The sequence below is a fragment of the Plasmodium gallinaceum genome, assembly GCF_900005855.1.
Source record: "Plasmodium gallinaceum strain 8A genome assembly, contig: PGAL8A_v1_42, whole genome shotgun sequence".
Taxonomy (NCBI): Eukaryota; Apicomplexa; class Aconoidasida; order Haemosporida; family Plasmodiidae; genus Plasmodium; species Plasmodium gallinaceum.
In genome coordinates, this window is record NW_021628349.1 from 112823 (window position 1) to 136685 (window position 23863).

At 18.0% G+C, this 23863-nt stretch overlaps 5 protein-coding genes across 5 annotated transcripts; 1 reads left to right on the top strand and 4 right to left on the bottom strand.

Annotated features, from left to right (window-relative positions):
* Positions 1 to 488: 488 nt before the first annotated feature.
* Positions 489 to 11390, top strand: PGAL8A_00055300 (conserved Plasmodium protein, unknown function; the record flags this gene model as incomplete). Its single annotated transcript, XM_028674576.1, has 1 exon — positions 489 to 11390. The coding sequence occupies one exon, from the start codon at positions 489 to 491 to the stop codon at positions 11388 to 11390; it is 10902 nt and encodes a 3633-aa protein (XP_028530915.1).
* Positions 11391 to 11879: 489 nt separating this feature from the next.
* On the bottom strand, positions 11880 to 14655 carry DPAP3 (dipeptidyl peptidase 3, putative; the record flags this gene model as incomplete). Its single annotated transcript, XM_028674578.1, has 2 exons — positions 11880 to 14164; positions 14412 to 14655. The coding sequence occupies 2 exons, from the start codon at positions 14653 to 14655 to the stop codon at positions 11880 to 11882; spliced, it is 2529 nt and encodes an 842-aa protein (XP_028530916.1).
* Positions 14656 to 15413: 758 nt separating this feature from the next.
* PGAL8A_00055500 (conserved Plasmodium protein, unknown function) lies at positions 15414 to 17598 on the bottom strand (the record flags this gene model as incomplete). Its single annotated transcript, XM_028674579.1, has 2 exons — positions 15414 to 15522; positions 15920 to 17598. The coding sequence occupies 2 exons, from the start codon at positions 17596 to 17598 to the stop codon at positions 15414 to 15416; spliced, it is 1788 nt and encodes a 595-aa protein (XP_028530917.1).
* Positions 17599 to 19058: 1460 nt separating this feature from the next.
* On the bottom strand, positions 19059 to 20135 carry PGAL8A_00055600 (6-cysteine protein, putative; the record flags this gene model as incomplete). Its single annotated transcript, XM_028674580.1, has 1 exon — positions 19059 to 20135. The coding sequence occupies one exon, from the start codon at positions 20133 to 20135 to the stop codon at positions 19059 to 19061; it is 1077 nt and encodes a 358-aa protein (XP_028530918.1).
* A 1677-nt stretch (positions 20136 to 21812) lies between these two features.
* PGAL8A_00055700 (ATP-dependent RNA helicase, putative) lies at positions 21813 to 23700 on the bottom strand (the record flags this gene model as incomplete). Its single annotated transcript, XM_028674581.1, has 3 exons — positions 21813 to 22071; positions 22291 to 22594; positions 22686 to 23700. The coding sequence occupies 3 exons, from the start codon at positions 23698 to 23700 to the stop codon at positions 21813 to 21815; spliced, it is 1578 nt and encodes a 525-aa protein (XP_028530919.1).
* Positions 23701 to 23863: the final 163 nt, after the last annotated feature.

Consider the following 23863-nt stretch of genomic DNA (forward strand, 5'->3'; position numbering starts at 1 on the left):
AAAATAGACATTATATTTAATTGATGAATTATTCTTATTAATATTAATTTCTTTATATTATTAATTTGAAAACTTTTTAAAAGTATTTTATCAAAAAAATTTATAAAATTTGTTAATTAGTAATTTATTTATTATAAATAAAAATAATAAGTTATTAATATAGAAAATTATATGAAACTAAATGTCTAATTAAAATAATAAAGTTTAGAAAAAAAAAATTAATATATGATATACAAAAAAAAAAAAAAAAAAAAAAAAAAAAAAATTGATATATTTATATATTTTTAAATTCTTATTTATTTAAATTATCATACAAATATATGTGNTAAAAAAAAAAAAAAAAAAATAAAAAAAAAAAAAAAAAAAAAAAAAAAAATTGATATATTTATATATTTTTAAATTCTTATTTATTTAAATTATCATACAAATATATGTGTATATGTATTTGTGTTTTATTATTTATGAATATATTTTTATGAAAATATAAAATGGATAAAAGTATTTATAATTTTTTAAATATTAACGAGAATTTTTCTCAGGAGCAGTTGAATTTAATAATTAATAATATGAAGAAAGAAAATAAGAAAGATAAATTACATAATGCTATAAATAAAGAATATAATTTAGAAGAAAATACGTTAGAAGAAAAAGATTTCTATCCATTAAGAAATAGTGATAATATAAGAGATACAGATAATTTTGAAAAAATTAATTTCCCATTTTATAATGAAAATAACAAAAAAAAAAATCAAGTATACTCATTAGATGATATGCTAAACAACCTAAATCAACAAAATTCTTCCAAATTATTAAAATCAAACATTAAGAAAAAAGAAAAAAATAAAAAATCTGATAATTATTGTAATAACAGTAGTGATGTATATGTAAATGAAAATTTAGAAAAAAATATCAATTTGAATTTTTTTAATTGGAATAAATATACAAAAAATGATGGAAAGTTATTTACGGTTTATGATCATTTAATTAATGAACAAAAAATAAATAACTTTAAATGTGAAAATATTCAAAATTCTGCCATTAAAAACAATAAAAACTGTAATACTGTAAATTTAGAAGAATTAGATAAAAGAATTAAAATCAACTTAAGAAACGATCAAAAATTAAGAAATATAAATGAAATAAGTTATGAGGATAATAATAGTTTTATTGCATCATTGAATAATTTTGAAAATAATCACACATTTGATTATTATATACATGATAATGTAAATAATTTTAATAATATTAACAATAATGGACATTCAAATAATATGTATAAATATGATACAATTAATGAAAGAAATTATATTTTTGAAAATAAATCAAATTATACTCATGGATATAATTCAAATTTTGTAAATGAAAATATAATTCATATAAACAATAATGATGATAACATAAGTTTAACTAATAATGGAAATAATAATAACAATTTTAAAAATAATAACGATTCATTTAATTCAAACTCACCTTTAAATTTGTATAAATATTTTACACATAAGAATAAACAGTTACAAAATGCAAATGAAATGTATGCTAATTTTAATGATAAAAATAAAAATATAATAGTTGATGATAATAAGATAGATAATTTCAACAAAGTAATTAATTATAATAAAACAAATAATAACAATATATTACTTAATAGTAATAAAGTTAGAAATGGTAATAATACAATATCTAAAGAAAATGAGGAAAATAATTACGAAAGTAGAATAAATAATTACAATGAAATTGATCATCCTAATAATAGAGTAATAAATAATTACATAACTAATAGTAACATAAATTATAAAAATATAATGAATATAGATAATTTAAATAATAAAAAAAATGAGCATAATATGGAATTTTTAGGAGATTATATAAATAACATGAATTTAAATAAACTAAAAATGAATAATATAGACAATAATAATATGAATATGAATATGAATAATTTAAATTTATATAACTATAATAATAATATAAATTATGATGAACAAAAAATTTACGATACGAATAAAATACAATTAATAAATAATTTAAAAAAAAATGAACTAAACGAATTAAGGAGTAATTTAATAAATAATAAGGAAATGAATTTCAAAAATATAACAAATTATGATAATTGTAATTTTTTGAAAAATAATTTAAAATCATCTGAGTATCCTATAGATATTAATTCACTAAATAATGTTGAAAGTAACTTAAATAATTCATTATATAATAATATTACAAACAATATAAATAGAGTTGATACTAATTTAAGTAAGTACAAAAATTATATGGAAAATATGAAAATTTATGAGAATTTAAGTCAAGAATGTTCAAGAAGTAATAAAAATATGAAACCTAATTCCTACTTAAAAATTAATACTCCTAATAATACAAATACAAGAAATGATAAAATTAGTGATTCAGTTTTAAATATTGATGAAAAAAAAAACAAATGGTTATTTGATATAAATTTTGAAAAAAACAATTTCAGTTCACTAAATACATTTATGTTTAATGAAAAGATTACGAATACAAATAACATGTATAATTTAAATATTAAAGAAGATGTATTAAGTAATATATATATAGATAGTATTAATACAAAGGATAAAGAAGGTATGAACCTGGATGAACTTATTAATTATGGAAATATGAATTTAGAAGATCATTCTGAAACAATGAATACAGAAAATAACCATTTTACAAATAAAGTAAATTATTATATTAGTAATAATGAAAAAAATAATAAAAATTATTTTTGTAATTCATTAAATGAAAATAACGAATTAATTAATACAAATGGAATAAAAAGCTTAAAATATGATTATTATAATAAGAACTATGATCTTAAACTTTTGAAAAGTAATATAAATTTAGAAAAAAGTAAATTTAATAAAAAATGTATTACATTGGATTCATCTGGTTATAATTCAGATAATTCAAAATCTTCTAATCTTTTTAATGGAAGAAAAAAGGAAAGCAAATCAAATAAAGATATTTTATTTGATAGTAATATTAATGATGATTCATTTTTGAATGACATTAGTTTAAATAATAATAAATTTGATTATAAATTGGGAGTTATAATGCAAAATATACGAGATTATAGTAACAGAGTATTCAACGATTTATTCACGAATAATGATCCGTTTAAAAAAAAGAAAATAAATGAAATGAATCTATATTTATCCAAATTAAGAGGAAAAAATTGTGATGAATTTTTTTTTAATTTAAATAAATTTTACGAAATAGTACTTATGCTACCAAACTTAAATTATTTATATAAATATAATTCATCTATTTTATATAGTATTTGTGTTGTAACCAAAAACCTTCTATTAATTCTTCATTTAGGTGTTTATATATTTCATATTATCAAAACCTGTATGTTTTGCATTGTAAAATTAATTTTAATAAAACCTGTTTCAATAACAGATAAAGTATGGTTTTTTTTACTAAATTTATATAGATGTTTGTTTGAAAAATTATATGAATATTTTCAAAACGATTTGAATAATGAAAATTCATCAAATAATAAAGTATCACTTGGAATAATATTATCTTTTACAAATGTTTTTAATGAAACTTTAATAGAATATTCAAAAATTCGTGTACTATCGAGAAATAAAAAAAAAGAAGAATTTATTGCCTTCCCATTATATGAATCACTAAAACCTTTTTTCTTTGTATGCACAAATTATCCAGATGAAGATATTAAATCAGAAGATGATAATTTATATGAAAAAAAAAAAAATGAGAAAGGAAATAAATTTAGTAAAGAAAATATACACGAAAAAGGAAAGAAAACAGAATTAGAAAAATGTATTAATAATTTTGAAGAAAAAATAAAAATAAAAAAAAATGATAAAGAGAATGAAAAGGAATATAAAGAAGAAACGAATAAAAAACAGGAAGAGCAAGAAAATAAAAAAAATTCCAAAGAAAATTATAATGAAAAACAAATTGATAATTTAATTGATGTGGGTTTTATAAGTAATATAAAAGATAATGATATACATGATAAAAACATAGAAAACAATAATATTTTCATACCCTCTAAAATAAATACCAAAAAAAAAATCGAAGATGAATTATCAGTTTCAATTAGAAGTAATATCTTATGTTGTGTTCATACATTAATCAAGATGTTTTCACATATTTACATAAACAACTGGGATAAAATTTTATATTATTACAATGAAAAAAGAAAAAAAAATATTCCAATATTTATATCTATTACATTGAGTGATAGAAATCAAAAATTAAGAGCTAATGCAATTTTATGTTTAAAATATTTATTTGATTGCAAACAATTAAAATATTGGTTTTTATTAAAAGATAATAATAGTAATAATATGGATAACAATATAAGTAATGCTAATAACAATATAAATAATGCTAATAACAATATAAATAATGTTAATAACGACATAAATATTATTAATAACAATAATGATTATATGGACAATATTTCTATGAATAACAAAAATTATTCCTTTAATTTCTTAAATAATAGAAAATTGTTTAATAATTCTTTATCAAATGTAGAAAATAACCTAACCGTAAATAAAGATGAATTAAAACAAAATGGAATTATATCTAATAATATTAATAACACAAATTATAATAAATCAATTTATTTAGATACACATGAAGAAGCAAATAATATTACGACAAATCATTATAATTCTAATATGATTGTAAATGATACATGTAATTATAATAATTTTAATAAGAAAAATTCTTCCAACATAAGTAATTTTAATAATGAAAATATAACATTAACAGAATTAGAAAAAAATAAAAATAATCTATATGATGAACATTCGAAAGAAGAACTTAATGATAAAGTAAATTCTTCTAATATGAAAATAGCAATGACCCAACAGAATGTCATAAAAATTATATCTACATTAATAAAACTTATAATTAAAACATATGTATTAGATAATAAAAATAATTTTTATACAGCCGCAGACAGATTAAATATTTACCGATTCTTTCTACGTGTTTCTCAATCAATCTCATTGACTAAATTTAAAATTTTGTTATTTCCTATTTTAAAAATATATTTTTTTTATTTATTAAAATATCTTATTTATTTTAACCATGGAGACGTTTTTCATTTTTGTATTCAAAGACTACTTCAAAATAATAGTAATTTAAATAATAAAGTTGAAATAAATAATTCTAATGATTTTTTCATTAATAATGAAGAAAAATGTGATAAAGAAAAAAATGATAATAATATGAATGACATAAATTCTTTTTATGACCTTCAATGTAATGATAATTTTATGAACTCCAATAAGAATAAGCATATAAATTGCAAACAGATGAATAATGACTATCTGTATCAGCATTACTTAGATGAAGATGATCGCATATTTAGTTCATTAAACAATTATATAAATAGTTTTAAAGAAAATGATGAATATGATTATAGTGAAGAAGATATGAAGGAAAATGAAGGAGAAAAAGAAAATAAGAAAACAAAAGAAAAAGGACAAGATGATAATGAAGAAAAATATACTTATGATGATGAAGAAATGAATGAAGAAAATGAAGAAAAAGAGAAAGTAGTACAAGAAGAAGAAGAAGATAAAGAAGAAAATGAAAAAAAAAATGAAAAAATAAAAAAAAAAAATAAAAATGAAAAGAAAAAAAAAAAAGGTAAAAAAAAATGTGATGATGATGGTAAAGAAAGTATAAATGTTAAAAATAAGAATGATGAAAATAAAGATATGGAAAATATAAAAAATAATAAAGTAAAAAAAATATGTTCATGCAAAAATATCGTAAGTAATGTAACTAAAAATAAAAAAAAACTTAAAAAAAAGGGGTCTAATGATGTCGCATTTTTGTACAAGAATATTGATAAAATAAATAAAAATTTGTTGTCTAAAGAAGATTATAGATTATTAATTAATATACTATATTGTAATGAGTATTCTAAAAATTCTAAATATATATGCACAATTACTGTTATTATTAATATATTTTCTGTTCTTTTATGTGAATATAATGATGATATGTATTATTTTCTTTGTAGTAATATTTATGGTGATAACATTAATAACAAATTAAATAACCATAATATTTATTGCGGTAATTTATCTCAAAATTATTTGTATAATATATCTTTTGCTCAGTTAATATATTTTATGCTAATTTTCTTATACAAAATATTTTATCAGCCCACTACAAATAGAAAAGATGTTTTGACAAAAAATTTAAATGTATCTAATATAAATGATAATTTTTATTTACATAAAAATGATAACATAAATAATGTTTCAGATATTAATAATATTGATAAATTATATTTTTTCGATGTAGATAGCAAATCTGGTTTTGAGAATTTCCATAAAGAAAATTATAAGTATGAAAAAAGGCAAATGTTGAGTTCATATAACGATTTATATGACAACTACATTATTTCATATATGCAAAAGGAAAATAATGATTATAATAATTTAAATGTTGTTGATAAAAATAATTCAATACCCTATGATATTCAGATATTTAAGAATATATTTTTGGTTTTTCAAAAAACGTTAAAATATTATTTATTTTGCTATATGCATTGTTGGAAAGATGTTAAAAATTTATTAGAATATTTTTTACAGTCAGAAAATATAAATATTAAAGTTATTTCAATAAAAATAGTAATTGATATATTTGGTTTTATTAATTCTTTTTATGATAATAATTGTAATGAAAATGAATTATCAATTGATAAACAAAAAGATGAATTTAAAAATAGTTATATTTTTAATAATATGCAACAATATTTATTAAATGAAAATTCTGAACAATTTAAAGATTGCATAAATAGCAACCTAAACTCACATTTTAATACAAAATATGTTATACCAAATAAGGAGGATGATAACAATAAATCTTCTTACGATAAAATTAACACGTCTATCTTAAATGGTTTATATAAGGATCAATATAATTCCATATATAATGATTTTATGAATACAAAAATGGAAAATGATATAGATATCGATAATAAAAATATAAACAATTTACACACAATAGATAACTTGAATAACTTTACTAGTACAAAATACATAAGTAGTACTGGAAATATAATACATACCTATGATAATAATAGCAGTAATAATAATATCATTAATAACAATGATAATAATGCTAATATTAATAATATCATTAATAACAATGATAATAATGCTAATATTAATAATATCAATAATAACAATAATAATGATGCTAATATTAATAATATCAATAATAACAATGATAATAATTCTAATATTAATAATATCAATAATAACAATGATAATAACAATAATACTAGTAACAATGACGATACTACTACTAACAATAATTATATAAGTCACAGAAGTATGTCTAATTCAATTAATTCATTTAAAAGTGTAAAAAGTATATCAGAAATATTAGTGAATAAAAAAAAATTAAACATTATAGAACAAGATTTAGAAAAAAGAATTGATATAAACAATGTTTCAAATAAAAAAGAAATAGATTACACTAAGTTAGATGAATTAGATCAGAATGACAAAAAAAAAAAATTTATTAAAAATGTGGAAAATGATATGATTTATTTATTTCGTAAATACATATTGATACATATACATAATATAAATAAAATCCATGATGATGTAATTAATAAAAGAAGTAAAGTGAAGCATATTTTTTTAAATACTATTATATGTATTTCTCAATTAAGTTATGAAGGTTTTAAAATTTTACAAATTGAAGATATTCAAAAACTAACTAATTTAGTTTCTTCATGTGTTCATAGTATAAAGTGTAATATTATAACAGCATTAAGTAAATATATTATTAAATATATTTTTGCTTTTAATAAGAAGTTTATTCAGAATTATGAAAAAAAAATTAATTTATTGCACATGAATTCTACCAATGTTTATTATAATAATATTCTTATGACAACAAATAATTTCAATATTAAAAAAAATTTAAATATTGATGTTTTATCCAACACAGAAAATGTATTAAATAACAAAATTTTGAAATCACATAGAAATGAAATATTTGAACAAAATGCTAAAGAAAGTATGAACTATACGACTAATTCTTGCTCATTAAATAGTAGTGTTAATATTAATAAACAAATAAATGCAACTGATAGTAATTTGAATACTAAAACGTATTTGAATCTAAGTAATGCAATTTTGCAAAAAAATGAATATAACAGCACTCATTATTTTGTAAATACTGATAATTCTTTAATATGTGATAAATTACATTCTTATGATGATAAAAGTAATTTTTTTGATGAAAATGTTATGAGTCGTACACAATCAACAATATATAATTCTGAAATTAATAATGATTACGCTAATTCAAAAAGCAATTATGATTTATTGAAAATAGAACCATATGCAAGAGATGTAATAACAATGGAAAATGTACCCAATATACTTGTGGATGAATGTGCATCTGAGAAAAGTTATCATTTCAGTGAAAGTTCTCTTACAAAAAAAGAAAAAATACAAGAAAAAGAAAGAATTTCTACTCATAACCATAATGCTAATACTTATGCAAATCAAAATAATCACAAAAACAGCTGTTCTTTTAATAGTGAATCTATAAATTATAAATGGGATGGGTATATTGATAATTATAACTCAAATGAAAATAGTATTGAATTATTAAATTTGCAGTATGGAAAATTTGCAGTAGCACAAGAAAAGAATAATTGTTTTGATTCTAATAATTTTAAAGAAATTGAAACTAATGCAAGCAATGATAAAGAAAAAATTAATAATATAGGAGAATTCTTAGATAAAAAAAAAAATAAAAAAGAAGAAACAAAAATAGAAGAAAGAATAGATGATAAATATAAAAAAGAAATAAGTAATTTGGATATTAATAACAATGAAAATAACATGTATAATTCTACATATAATTTTCTTAATATGGATAACTTATGTCAACCTATACAATCATTAATTAATTGTAGAATTAAAGATAAATATTATAATTTCGTTAATTCTCACAAAGATTTAGAAATAGATAAACAAAATATAAACAATCTACTTTCCATTGAAAATAATGAATGCAAAAAATGGAAAAGTATTTATATGTTAGAAAAAAAGAAAAATGAAAAAAAATTATTTGAATTATATTATATATATATTTATATTATTATTCATATAATTAAATTTTATAATGACTCTTTTGTTGATTTAAAGTATTATACATACAATTGTATATGTGAAATTGCAAGTTCCTACATTCCATTTTATTTTACACATAAAAATATTAAAACATTTTCATATTATAGTAATTATAGTAATGAAGAAAATAAAGATATTAACAAATTTATCGATTTTATAAATAATATTAACTTATCTACGGATATAAATAACTTAAAATTGCATAACTTAAATAAGTTGAATAATACTACTAATGATAAGTGTTATAATAAAGAAGGTTGTTATGATGATATAAATAATAAAAATAATTCCACAGATACAACTCATCAAAATTCAAATAATAAAAACATATTAATTCCGGATAAAAAAAAAAATAGTAACAATAATATAAAAGCATCAGAAAATCATGAAAATTCACCTAGTACGATTACATGTAGTAATAATATAAATGAAATATTTTCAAACAATATGTATTTAATTTCTTACATTGAATATATATATATATTATTATTAATTATAAGAGAAAATAAAAATGTAGAAAAAGATAGAGCAATTTGCTGTATAATTAGATATGTAGGTTTTATATGTAAAAACATGAACTTTTTTTTATTTAATTCCATTAATTTATTGCCTTCTACCTTTCTTGTTAAATATTTTATTTATTTAAATAATTTAATCGAAAAAAAGTCATTCGATTTCTTTAATTATGATGAACCAGTTGAAGAAGAAAATATAAAAGAAGAAACAAATAAAGATCAATTAAGAAATGAAAAAGAAGAAAATTCAATTATAAACCAACATGTGCAAACAGGATATGATGCTGAAGAAAAAAAGGTATGCAGTGATTATTTGCATGAAAATGATATTTTAAATAATAAAAATTTAAGTAATTTAAAAAACAATTATGAAAAAAATTGTCATATAGAAAAAAATAATAATATTAGCAATAATTCACAACATATGAAATTATATCATTTATTTTTGAATGTATATATAAAATATGAATATGAATTTGAAGATTGCTTTTTTTCTTTTAGCAAAAATATGGAAAAAAAAAATATAATAGATAATGAAGACTGCAGTAAAGTAAAGAAGATACCTATAAATGAAAATATAAATGAATATGATATTAAAAATAATGAAAATTTAGAAAATTTAAAATATAATACTACTTTACATCATTTTAATGAAAATATATTTGAATCATATTCAGATAAAAAAGAAAAAAAAATATATTCAAATCCAATTATAATAGAAATAAATGATATATTCAATTCAAATATAAATAAAAATAATCTCATAAATAATCCCAATAATGTAGATGCTAAAATTATTTTATATTTATTATCAATAGTTAAGGATCATATAAAAAATAAAATTACATGGAATGTGTTGTATGCATTTAAGCTAATTTATAATAATTTTTCTTTCTTCCTTGCTCAAAACTTTCCTGATTTGCATTATAAGATATTGGATAATTTAATAAATACATTAAGATTCACAAATGTTTATAAAATTAAAATATTATCTTCTTTGGCTTTGATTCACATTCCTTTATATTATAATATTAGTAAAAAGAAATTAAAAGAATTATGGGAAACTTTAATATTGAATATTTCTTTTTTTGATGTAATTTTTGTTGATGATAAATCGAAATCAAATCAATTTATTTACTATTATGATAAGGCATTAAATTACATAACTATTAGTAAAAAAACAGAATATAAATATAAGTGTACATTAAGAGTTAATATTTGTGAATTACTATATATATGTATATATAGGTCTTATATTCATGCGAATATAAACACAGATATTGAAATTGATAATAAAAGAATAAATTGTTATGAAGTTTTTAAAAAATACACACATATTTTTAATATTAATAATGATATACACATATATAATTTAAATCATATATATAATAATCATGTTATGTATTATTCATTTTACAATCAAAATAATTTTACTCAAACACACACAGAAGAAAAATATATAAATAGAAATGGAAATAAATATTGTTATATTATGGGAAAAAATGAAGAAAAATCTTACGAAGATGATATTTTTGAACTTCAGTTATTTTTAAATGATCATTTTGATAAATATCAGTCTGTTTATAAAAATTTATTAGGAACAAGCAAAAATCCAATTTTTTATTCCCTCTTTTTAAAGCTTCATTATGAAATAAAATTGTCATTAAAAAAATATGTAGAAAGAAAACAAAAACAGTAAAAATAAGAAAAAATTAAATATATATATATATATATATATTTAAGAAAATATAAAAGAATTAAGTATATATTTTAGTATGATTTCACCAATTTTTATGAGATTCTTATATAGATATTATTCAATATTGTTTAAAATGTTAATATATTCATTTGATTTTATATATATATATATTTTTGTCTATTTTATACATATACAAAACTTTTTTTAAAGATGTATACTTTAGTAATGTATAAAAATATAATTATGAATTATATTTATTAAAGAGAATTCAAAATCATTATAAATATGCTTAAAAAACAAATTAAATATTATTTTCCCCATAACTTATTAGAAAGAAATAATAAAATGGTTAATAAAATTATCTTATTTCTAAAATATTTGAAATTTTGTTCAATTATTATTATGTTTAATCTTGATTTATGTTAAAATTTTTTTAATTATTAAAGTTAACTTTGAAATATAATATTTTAAATATACTTAAAATTTTATTTAATTATAATTAATTACTTTTTTTTTTTTTTTTTTTTTTTGTGGATTTTTAATAAATAAGTTAACATCACATAATAAAAGATACGATTTTATATTATAGTAATTTTCATCTCTTAAAATATAAAAATAACCATTATTTCCCCATTTTGTTCCCCAGCTATTTAAAATTTTCCAATATTTTATTATTTTATTTTTGTCTTTTTCTTTTATATCAGAAATATTATCAATATCTGATTCATTTAAATTATTTTTCTTCATAAAACTTTCTAGCGTTTCTTCTCCCCATCCAATTATAACAACAGCATGATCTACTTTATGCCATATATATGCATTTGATTTTTCTCCATCATGCATTTTTATAAAGTTTTCTTTTAATATTCCTTTTTTATATTTCACAAATTTTTTTGATGGTTCAATTGCTGCAGCAATAGGACCATTATAGTAAAGATATTTTTTCAAATCTTCTTCATCTTCTATATCTAAATACTCAAACTTTCTTACCTTAACTTTTATATCACAGCTATTCAAATTTTTTATGTCAAACTTATATTTTTCATATATTTGTTTATTCATTAATATATAATCTTCATATAATTCTTCATCATATTTTTGATTACTCTCATCATTATCTTCATCATAATTCTTATTAAAGTTATTTTCATTCTTTTTTTTATAATTGAAAAATTTTCTATGACTATTCTCATGATATTTTTTTTCATTAATTTCCTTGTTACTTGTTCCAATATCATTAATTTCTCGATTTCTTTCTATACCATTTTTTAGTTCATTTTCATTGCTATTATTATGCAATTTTACATCTTTAATTATGCTATCTTCTGAATTTTTTAAATATTTTCTTTTTTTTTCATTCATCATATTAATTACGAAAATATTATTTTTTTCTACTTTTTTCATAATATTCTTTTTTTTCTTATTTGGGATGTTTTTCATATAATTATTTCTTTTATGTAAGAAAATTTTAAAAGTGTCAAATCTGTCACACAGAGAATTATTTTTTTCATCCTTATTTATATACGTATTCATATATTTCTTAAAACACTTATCTGTATACACAAAGTTTTCGTAAGCATATTTTAGAGAAATATATATATACCCACCAGAACATCCCTGATTAAAAAAATCACATATCAATAATTGTTCATTACTGAAAGATAAAAGATCAACATTTTTTATATAGTTATATTTTATCCTTAATCTACTATTAATAATTAACATAGCTGAATTTGCATAACAAGATCCACAATTTCTTTGATCAATAGCATTATCAACAATTTTTACAAAATTACCTAATCTGTTTCGTATATCATTTTCGTTTGTCCAATCAAAGTTTAATAATTCAATCTTTTTATGAGCATACATATCAAATAATCTATTTTTTTTAGATTTTTTAAATGTATTCTTATTAAATAAATTAAAATTTAAAATATTTTTTCCTTCATTTCTTTCTGTCTTTTCTATAATTCCCACGTTTTTCTTTTGATATTTATCTATATTTCTTTTTTTTTGCATTTTAATAGTTTCATAATTTCTGTTATGCATATTTACATCAATTATTAGAGGAGATACTATTTCAGTTGGAATTTTATTTGTTGGGTATTCCGATATTTCACTTATTTTTTTTCCGTACCAACAATATCTATCCATTGTTAGGAATTCAAAATTTATAAAATTATCATTGTAATAATCAATTAGACCATAAAAATATTTTTTTTCATTTATTTTCTTATTTTCTTTTTCTTGAAGAGAGCTGCTAAAATAACTATTTGGACTTACATAATTCAACGATTCGTATTTTATTTCTAAATAATTTATATATTTTTTTAATGCGTACAAATCATTTTGTTTATTGTTTAGATTTTTCCTGCTTTTAAAAATATTTTTTCTGATATTATATTTTAGAAAATTAATATTTTTCTTCTGTCTTATTACGTTATCTCCTGAATTACTAATATTTCCTTTATTTATATAATTATAATTCAAGTAATAAACATTTACTATACCTATAATTAAATTATTACAATAACTATAAGATACTTCATTTTCTTGTTTAAATTTAAAAAAAGAAAAATATATTTCTTTTTTTTTAATATCTTTATATATTTCTATATATAAAGCTTCATCATATATTATTCTCCAATAACCTTTATATTCATAATTTATATGATCATTTTCAATTACATTTATTGTCCTATCGTTATTGAAAACAAAAATTTTTCTTTTTTTCTCTTCAAAATTTTCTTTAACTTTCTCTGGGTTAAGGCCATCTATTTAATAAAAAAATTATGACTATTTTTTATAAGTTTCAAAAAATAGTGAGAAAAACAATAAAATAAAAATAATTATACTAACAGTATTCAATATAATGAAATATGGAAAATATATATATTTAAGTGTAATAAAACAAAATGATAAAATATGGGGGGAAAAAAAAAAAAAAAAAAAAATGTACAAAATTAAATGTTATTAAAAGAAGCAATATAAATTTAAATAATAATAATAATAATATTACACCATGGAATTTAGAATCATCAGGTCTCCTATATCCACATTCATAATCATAACTATTTTCATTCAAATTATCTTCTATTATATTTTTTTTTGAAGTTTGCAATTCTTTGTTTTCTGAATTTTTATTTTTTAATAAACCCAATTTAATTTCCCACGTACCTTCTACGTGTCTACTTAAACAATGTACAGGAATGTCACATTTTATATAATTTAAAATAATTATGAAAAAAAAAAAGCTAAAAATCATATCAAGATAATTTAAAAAAAAAATAACAAAAATAAAATCAACAATAATTCCTAATAATAAAAACTAATAAAAAATAAAAATCACTACATTTATGCACATATTTATGTATAGTTTTTTTTCTTTTTTTCTTTTTATGAATGTTCTAATAATTTTAGAAGAATAAAATATATCATTAACAAAATCTTTTATATTAAAATATTCTATATCTTAAATATAAATAAAATATAGTATCATCATTTTTTATATTCATGTTAAATTTTTAGTGCACTAAACCGCATAAGTTTTTAAAAAGATATATTTTATAAAAAGTTTACGAAAAGTCTTTACATTTTCAAAATTAAATTAAAAAATTATATCTGTATAAAATAAAAAAAAAATTATAAGAATAATAATTATCAAAAAAAGACAAAAAAAAAAAAATGACTAAAAAAAAATATCACTAGCATACAGGAATAACAACGATTTATGATTTAATCTTTTAAAAAAAACATGAATTAAGAGATATTTTTTAACTAAAATAAAAGAACGATAAAATTTGAAATAATAAATTAAAATTATAAAAAATATTTTAATATATACATTTATAATATGTATTTATAAGAACTATGCAAGCTTATTTTATTTTATTTTTTTTTTTTTTTTATCTACAAAAATTCAAAAGAATTCATAAAATTAAGTAGATAAAAATTTTTATTTGTTTTATATATTCTCTTTTTTTTTTTTTAAAAGATCTATTTATAATAACAATTTTTATAGGGCTATTCAACTACATATTTATGTACTTTTTTCAACAACAATTGAACCAGGTAACTTAAAATGGCTTCTTCTGCTATTTTTTTTGTAACATTTAGCTTTTCATATATCACCCTAATATAAAAAAAAAAAAAAGTATGCGTAAATAATGTATATATAAGTATACAAAGATATATGTAACAAGCTAAAAATGAAAATTAATTGTAATATATTCTAATATATATCACATAAAATAAATAACAAATAAAGAAAAAAAAAAAAAAATTTAATAAAAATATAAAAAATTCAATTATTTATTAAAAAAATTAATAATTTGATGATAGGAAATGATGGTATGTATAAAAAGTTTATTGTTAACAGCAAAAATGTAATTGAAATTATATCAGAAATTATTAATGAAGAAAAATAATGTAAAATATATATGTTGTAAAAAACGCACATACATATATAATTTTAAACTTTATAAAAAAGAAAATTTATGGAAATTAATTTTTTTTTTTAAAATAATTACTTTTTTTTTATTGGGATATATTTACATAAAACATCATTTTCACCAGAGAGAGCATTTTGAATTTGATTATTGCTATTTAATAAGGATTCATTTGAATTTTTAGATATTTCAATAAAATTATATTTTTCTTCTTTTTTCCCATTAGTCGTATTCTTTAATGGTTCTTCAGGTTTTGAATCATCTAGTTCATTATTTAAAAGGTCGTCTAGAACAGAACTAGAATATATCCTAGTCAAAGTATTCTCAAAATTTCTTTTACTTAAATTAGGAGTATAAAATAATTTATATTTAATATAAAATGGAGATCTCAATAAGAATCCTAAGAATTTTTTGTGTAACAAAAATATATTTACAAAAAAAGATTCAACAAACTTAAACATATCTGAAGCTACTATTTTTTTTCTAATTGCAGAAAATAAAGTATCTATAACAATTATGTAACTTGAATATAAATATTTTTTATTTTTTCGGTATTTATTGAACAATATTGTTCCAAGTGCTTCTATGAATATTTTATTATGTACCTTTTTTTTTAATACATCTTTGTTTTCTTCTAATGGGTGAAAAGTGTAATTTTTATATAAATAATCCATTTGATTTCTTAATTCTGTTTTTTTTATTATATCTTCTAAAGAACTATAGTATTCATATAAATGGTCAACAATCAGATAATCTCCATTTTTTATAAATGATAAAAAGCAATTTAATATTTTTTGATTACAATCTTTTGCTGTGCTCTCCTTTTCAGATTTACATTCTTTAATATATTTATTACATTTTTTATTACTTAAATTATTTATATTTATATTTGAAGTATTACAATTAAATCTTGGTACTTTGATTAATTCTTCTGACAAGTTAAATGAAATTTCTCCACTGCTATTACACATATTAATGACTAATTTCTCACTTAACAATAAGTCAAAAATTCTTTTTAAATACGTATTAAAAATTAACTTAGTATCATTGTTTATTTCACTTAGTAATATATATGAATATCCCATTATTTTGTTATAATTTTTTTCGTCTCTTTTGCTTAATATATATTTTTCATTTGGTATTATATTCATACTATTTAATAATTTTATATATTCGTTTTCTTCTGTGTCCTTTATTAATGGAATTGCTCTTTTTTGTAATTTTCTCATTTCAAATAAATGATCACTTTTTCCAAATAAATCCTCATCATATTCTTCAGCCGAATTTTCAGAACTATTTGTAATATTCTCAGATATATTTATGTCTTTTATTTTGTCTAATGAATTTTTCTTAATTAATTTTTTTTTTTCGTCATCTATTTCATCTTTTTTTTTATCTTCTACCTTTATTTTTCTTTCTTTTTCTTCTTTATTCACATTTTCACTTTCTTCTGATAAATATTCTTTCTTTTTTTCTTTTTTTATATCTAATTTTTCTACTATTGTTTTGTTTATTACACTAATTTCTTCTTTCTTTATAGGAACTACCAGTTCTTGTTTTTTTTTTCTTATGTTCGTTTTATCTAATGCATTATTATATGCTGAATTATTGCTATCATATAAATCCTTCAAAATTCTATGATATATTATTTTGTTATCTTTATTATTTATCAATTTATTTAATAATTTAAAATGTTCAAAATATTCCCAATTAGAAAAGTAGCTAAATGCTAATAGAAGAATATATAAGGAAGTTCTCATTTTTTTTTTTTTTTTTTTTTTTTTTTTCCCTTCTAATAGCAAGAAAGAAAATTATTTTTTTATCTTTTTTTCAATTAAATTAATAAAGAATTTTGACTTTTCAAAATGATATAGGATGAAAAAGGAACAAGGAAAAAAAAAAATATTAAATATAAAAAGATTTTATGAATAATTATTTTCTATTATAATGTAGAAAATAAAATAACAAAATAATAATTACTTTATATAAATATAAATTTTCATCTATAAAATAAATGATAATAACAAAAGAAGTAAAAATTTAACAATATATATGCTTAAAAATTTTTTAGGCTTTTTTGTAGGACAAAGTAAAAATATTTAAGTGTGAATTTTTTTTCTTGAGAATTAATATAAAAAAAAAATTAAAAAAATAATTAGATAATTTTTGAGTATATTATTTTCTTATATAATTTAAAAGGAAAAAAATATTAAAAATATGAGTCTAATTTTGTTCTAGTTAATTATTTATTGCTCAATATTATCAAGGCATGTATTAAAACTAGACATTCTTCGAATACCAATAGGATCAATTTTTTAATCGTATTTAAATGAGGAAATGGTGAATTTTAAATAAGTGTAATTTTTATAAAAAATATCTATAATTAAAAAAAAAAAAAAACAAACAAAATAAAATAATCATCAGAACAAAATATATAATAAAATATTTAAGAACTTAAACATCTCTTTTTATAAATCTCTAAAGGTATATAGCCCATCTCAGAGATTAAAATTATAACAAAAAAAAAAAAAAAAAAAAATTAAAGGTTCAAAAATAAAATAAAATGAAAAATTTTAAAAAGAAAAAAACATAATTAATATATAAATATAAAATAGAACACGAAAAAACAAAATAACATAATAAAAGCTGATGTATTAATAAATAGACATGCATGTTGGAAAATGAGATATAAAATAAAAAGGAAAAATCTTATATAATAGCAACGTAAAAAGAATAATATTTATATTTAAAAAAAATTAAAAAAGAAAAAAAAAAAAAAAAAAACCTATAAAAAATTTCCTTTTCAATTATGAGATGTGGATTATTAATAGAAAAACATAAAGTTATTTTTCTCATTTACTCCTAAGAAATTTCATAAAAAGTTAATCCTCTTTATTTTCTTTAATCTTTTATTTTTATATTTTATATTTCTTTTATTAAATAAAATAAAAAATCATTTAGATCCTTAATTTTTTTTTCATATTTTTTTCATTTAATACATTTCATAATATACCTTAATGAAGATATTCATATTTAAAAAATATTTAAAAATATTATAATTAAATTTTATAATATATATTTTTCTTTATTCTTAGGTTGACATAAAAAAAAAATGTTATAAATGGAAAAAAAAAAAAAAAACATAACAAAAAAAAGAAATTAAAAATAAAAAAAAAATCGAAATTATTTCAATTTGCTATATATATATATATATATATCTCTAATGTTTGAAAGAATTTTCTATAATGTCACTTTCTCCTCCTGTTACGTCTAATTCAAAAATGTAATTATCAAATTCACTTTGAGTTGATCTACATTTGCACTGAATAGTATAACTACTTTGTATAAAATGTGGTAACCTTATATAAAAAGCATAATGAGCATTTTGTCCATTATTATAAGAAATGTATCCTGGCATAATGTCTTTTAAATTTTTTTCTGTGTTATTATGATAAACTTTTTCAAAACAATTTTTTGGTTCTATAGAACCTTCACTATCGTAAATACATTTGAATCCTACAAATTCACCTGGATTTGCTTCGATTTTACAAACTCTACTACCTCCATGTTTTTCCAGAGGAAATGGTTTTGTAAAATAATCAGAGAAAGTACTACCAAAATCACATCCTTTTATTTTATTAGGACTACTTGAAACTACAACTTTCATAATACCAATTTTAGATATTCTACTCTTTCCTTGAGTTTGTTCTTGTGCTTCTTCTTCTTCTATTAATTCTTCTTGAACTACGCTTTCTTTTGGTTTAGTTTTTTCACTGTATTTTACACTTCTTCCCTTTTTCACTCTGTCTAACGCTCTTTGTGCATCTTCGTTTATTTCTTCAGGTTCCTCTATTACCTCTTCTTCTTCTTCTTCTTCTTCTTCTTCTTTTTCCTGTTTTTTTTCACTTTTTGGTACTACATTTTTTGTTTCTTTTGATATTTTCGATTCTATATTACAAAAACAATAGAATGTTGTGTTTCGTGGAACTACTGGTGATATTAAAACACTATCACCATAAACTATTGATCCATATAATACTTGATTCATTGGTGCTTCTAATTTATTTGGGTTATTTATATCATCTGATAAACTTACGGAACTAAAACATTTTGGACCAAATTTTTTTGGACATTTGAAAGTTATTAAATCAAATGGTTTGGCATTTATTTCACATATTTTTTTATTTGAAGTTCCACGCATATTTGATTCTTTTGTGAAATCACAGACATGATCCAATGAGTAAACAGATAATTGTTGTAAACATAATAACAAAACATACAATAAATATACCTTCATTTTTATAATTTATTAAAAAAAAAAAAATATATATATAGAAATTAAAAAAATATTATAAATTATATCTAAAAAATAAAAAATAAATATAACCGCAAAAAAATAGAAAATAAAAACTTAATGTTATTTTATTCTTCTTAGTTTTAGAAATATTTCAAGCAAATTTTTTTCTTTTTTTTTTTTTTTTTTTTTTTTTTTTAATAAATTTTTAATACTTTTTTTTTTAAAAAAGAAAAACCACTATTTTATTAAATATCTTTTTATTTTAACATTATAAATTTTATAAAGAGAATGGGTATATCATACATTTTATTATATTTTTTTTAAGGTCGAGTTCATATATGTAGTAATTAGGAAAAAATAATGTTTAATTTTTGTAGTTATTCTTGGGTTTTTTTTTCCCTTTTTTTTTTATATATATATATATTTTATTTTCTAACTTATGGCATTTTTTCCATTTAATTTTAAAGATCTTGGCTTTCTAATTTTTAAAAATTTTTCTAATGTAATGAAAATTTTTTTTATTTTAATATTGAAAGATTTTTTTTATCTAAATTAAAAAATTGTTTTTTAATCTTCAAAGATTTTTGAAGTATATATGAGCACTTTTTTAATATTTATAGCTCCTTTTATTTTAACATATAGTTTATCAAAACATCATAAAAAAAAAAAAAATTAAAAAATGTGTAAAATAATTTTAATAAAATAAATAAAAAATTATATTTAAATATAAAAATTTCACTACAAATAATAATATGTGTTCATAGATTTATTATTTTTTTTTTTTTTTCTTAATGTGTAGATTTGTTCTTTTTTTTTTTTTTTTTTTTTTTTTATTNTTTTTTTTTTTTTTTTTTTTTTTTTTTTTTTTTTTTCATTAATCAACTTACATTATTATAGCTATGATATTGCAACACTTTTTTATTGAAATTTTATGCCTGAAGAAATGGAAAAAAAAAAAAGTTGAAAATTTTTTCTTATTACTTATTTTATATTTATAAGTATTATTAAAGAGAAAAAAATTTTTTCTCTATTTTAAATAAGTTTTAAAATTCTTATTCATTTAAACGAAAATCACTTTTTATTATATGAATATATTTTCACATAGAGAGTGCATAAAGAAGTGTAAAATGCTAAATCCAAAATAAAAAAAGTGAAAAATAAATTAAATAAAATGTGATCAAATATATTATATTTGTTCACATTAATATAAATTTTTTAGCATGCTTAAAATTTATTCAGATTTAAAATAATCTTAAAATAAAACAACATAAATAATGAATTGCAATAATAAAGAAAAACTTTTAAGCACAAAAAGGTTATTATGAAAAGTATAAATATAAATAAATTATATAATGAATTTTTATAATGTAAAAAAAAAAAAAAAAATAATATTAAAATTAATAGAACTAAAAAAATTTAACTAAATGAAAAAGTTTGTAACTTCTTTCAATTTACAATAGCTGTTACATAATATGTTAAGCTTTTTTACATTTTAAAAAAATAAAAATAATGTAGATGTTTTTTTTGTCTATATTAAGACGGAAGTAACTTGAAATATATTCAAAAAAAAATATATTTGCATAAAAAAGGTTTAATGTGAAATTTATTTTACGTATTTTTCATTTTTTGGAAAATAATTAAAAAAAAAATTTCAGAAGGTTATGCATATACATAATATTATTGATTGCTCAATTTCATTAAATCTTCATAGCTATAATATTTGTGATATTTTATTATCTCTTTATTTTCCATATTTATTGTATTTTTAATTAATGGTTTTAAATGTAATATATTTTTTTTTATATTAAGTAATTTATTTTTTTTAAATCTCATTTGTTCAATTAATTTAATATTTCTTTGCTTAGCTGATTTATTCATAACCGCCTTTTCACTTTTCTTGATAAAATGATATACAATTCCTTTACTACTATTATATCTACATAGAAATATTTATAACATATATATATATATATAAATTAAGGTATTATAAAAAATGAATATAACATTTTTTGTAAACAGACTAAATATACATATTTATGTAACATAAATTCATAATTTTGTATGTACATTTATGTTATAATATTAACTAAATATAGTATATAATTTTACTCTTATTATATATATATTCACATAAAAGTATATCAAAATTTTATACCTTCCTAATCTCCCAATTCTATGAGTTAAAATATTATAATGTTTGGGCATATCATAATTTACAAGATAATTTAAATTTACTGTATCTAAACCTCTTGAAATAGAATCTGTGCATATTAAGATATTCAATTTTTTATTTAAAAATTCATTGAGTATTTTTTTTTTTCTGAGATTTGATAAATTACGATTATACTCTTTTATGCTATAATATTTTTCATTGGTATAACTAAAATAAATGGTTAAGTATCTAAATAAATTATGAGATGATGCTTCACTATCACAGAAAATCAACATATTCAAATCATCTGTAAAAAAAAATAAGGATAAATATATTTGCAATTTGATCATTATTATTATTATCATTTTTTTTTTTTTTTTTTTTTATTTCTATTTTACTTTTATTATGTATATCTGTAATCAGTTTAATTAAAAAATACAGTTTATAATATTTATTTTTAGTGTATAAATAAAATTCTTCATTTCTTTTATAATTTAATATATAATAAAAAAATATAGGTCTATATAAATTTAAAGACATTATGTTATCAGAAACTTTACATAAAGTAGCAGATACTAAAATTTTTTGAAGAAAATATTTTGGCTTATATAAATTATTAGTTGAATTCTGGTATTTTTCTACAATATTTGTTAAAGAATTAACTATGCTACTAATATTACTTTTGTTAAAAGATAAAATTTTATCTACTTCATCTATAATTAGAAATTTTAAATGTTTAAACATATCTTCATTATTATAAAATAGCATTTCAAATTTGCTAGTAGTTGTTACAATGATATTGCAATCTTTAAAAGTATTATCGTTGTCAATTATTTCATCAAAATAAATATTAGAATGAAACATATTTGTATTTATATTTTTGCATATTAAATTGTTTATGTCAAATTTTTTAATAACCGTTATAATTTGATTAACTAATTCTTCCGTTGCTGTCAAAATAAGACAAAATAAATTCTTATCCTTTTCATATAAGAAATAATCTAAAATTGAAATTATATAACATAACGTTTTTCCAAGACCAGTTGGAACTTCAATATAAATGTCACCATTAATTAATGAGCTCGATCCATTTTTATGAAATAATATATATTGTAAAATACAGCTTTGACAAGGTAAAAATGTTTTGAAATGAAATTTATCATTCAAAGAATTTATAATAAAATCATTTATTTTAATATTTTTTAATGAATTCCATTTTAAAATTTCTATTTCTTCATCCTCTATTTTAACTATTCTACAATTAGAACTTAAAGTACTTCTTACCTCTTCTAACTTTTTATTATCTTGCTCTTTTTTTTCTTCCTCTTCCATTAATGTTTCAAAATTAGGAAGTGCTAATTTTTCATTTTCAATAAACTTTTTCAGATGATTTATGTACAAATAATTTTTCATTATATTAATTATTATATATATATTTTTTTTAAATTAAAAATTCTTTTCATTAATTTTTTTTTTTTTTTTTTAAAAAAATATATAATCATATAGTATAACAAATAATTTTAATTCTACATTTTTAATATCTATTGTTTTTTTTTTTTTTTTTTTTTTTTAAAAA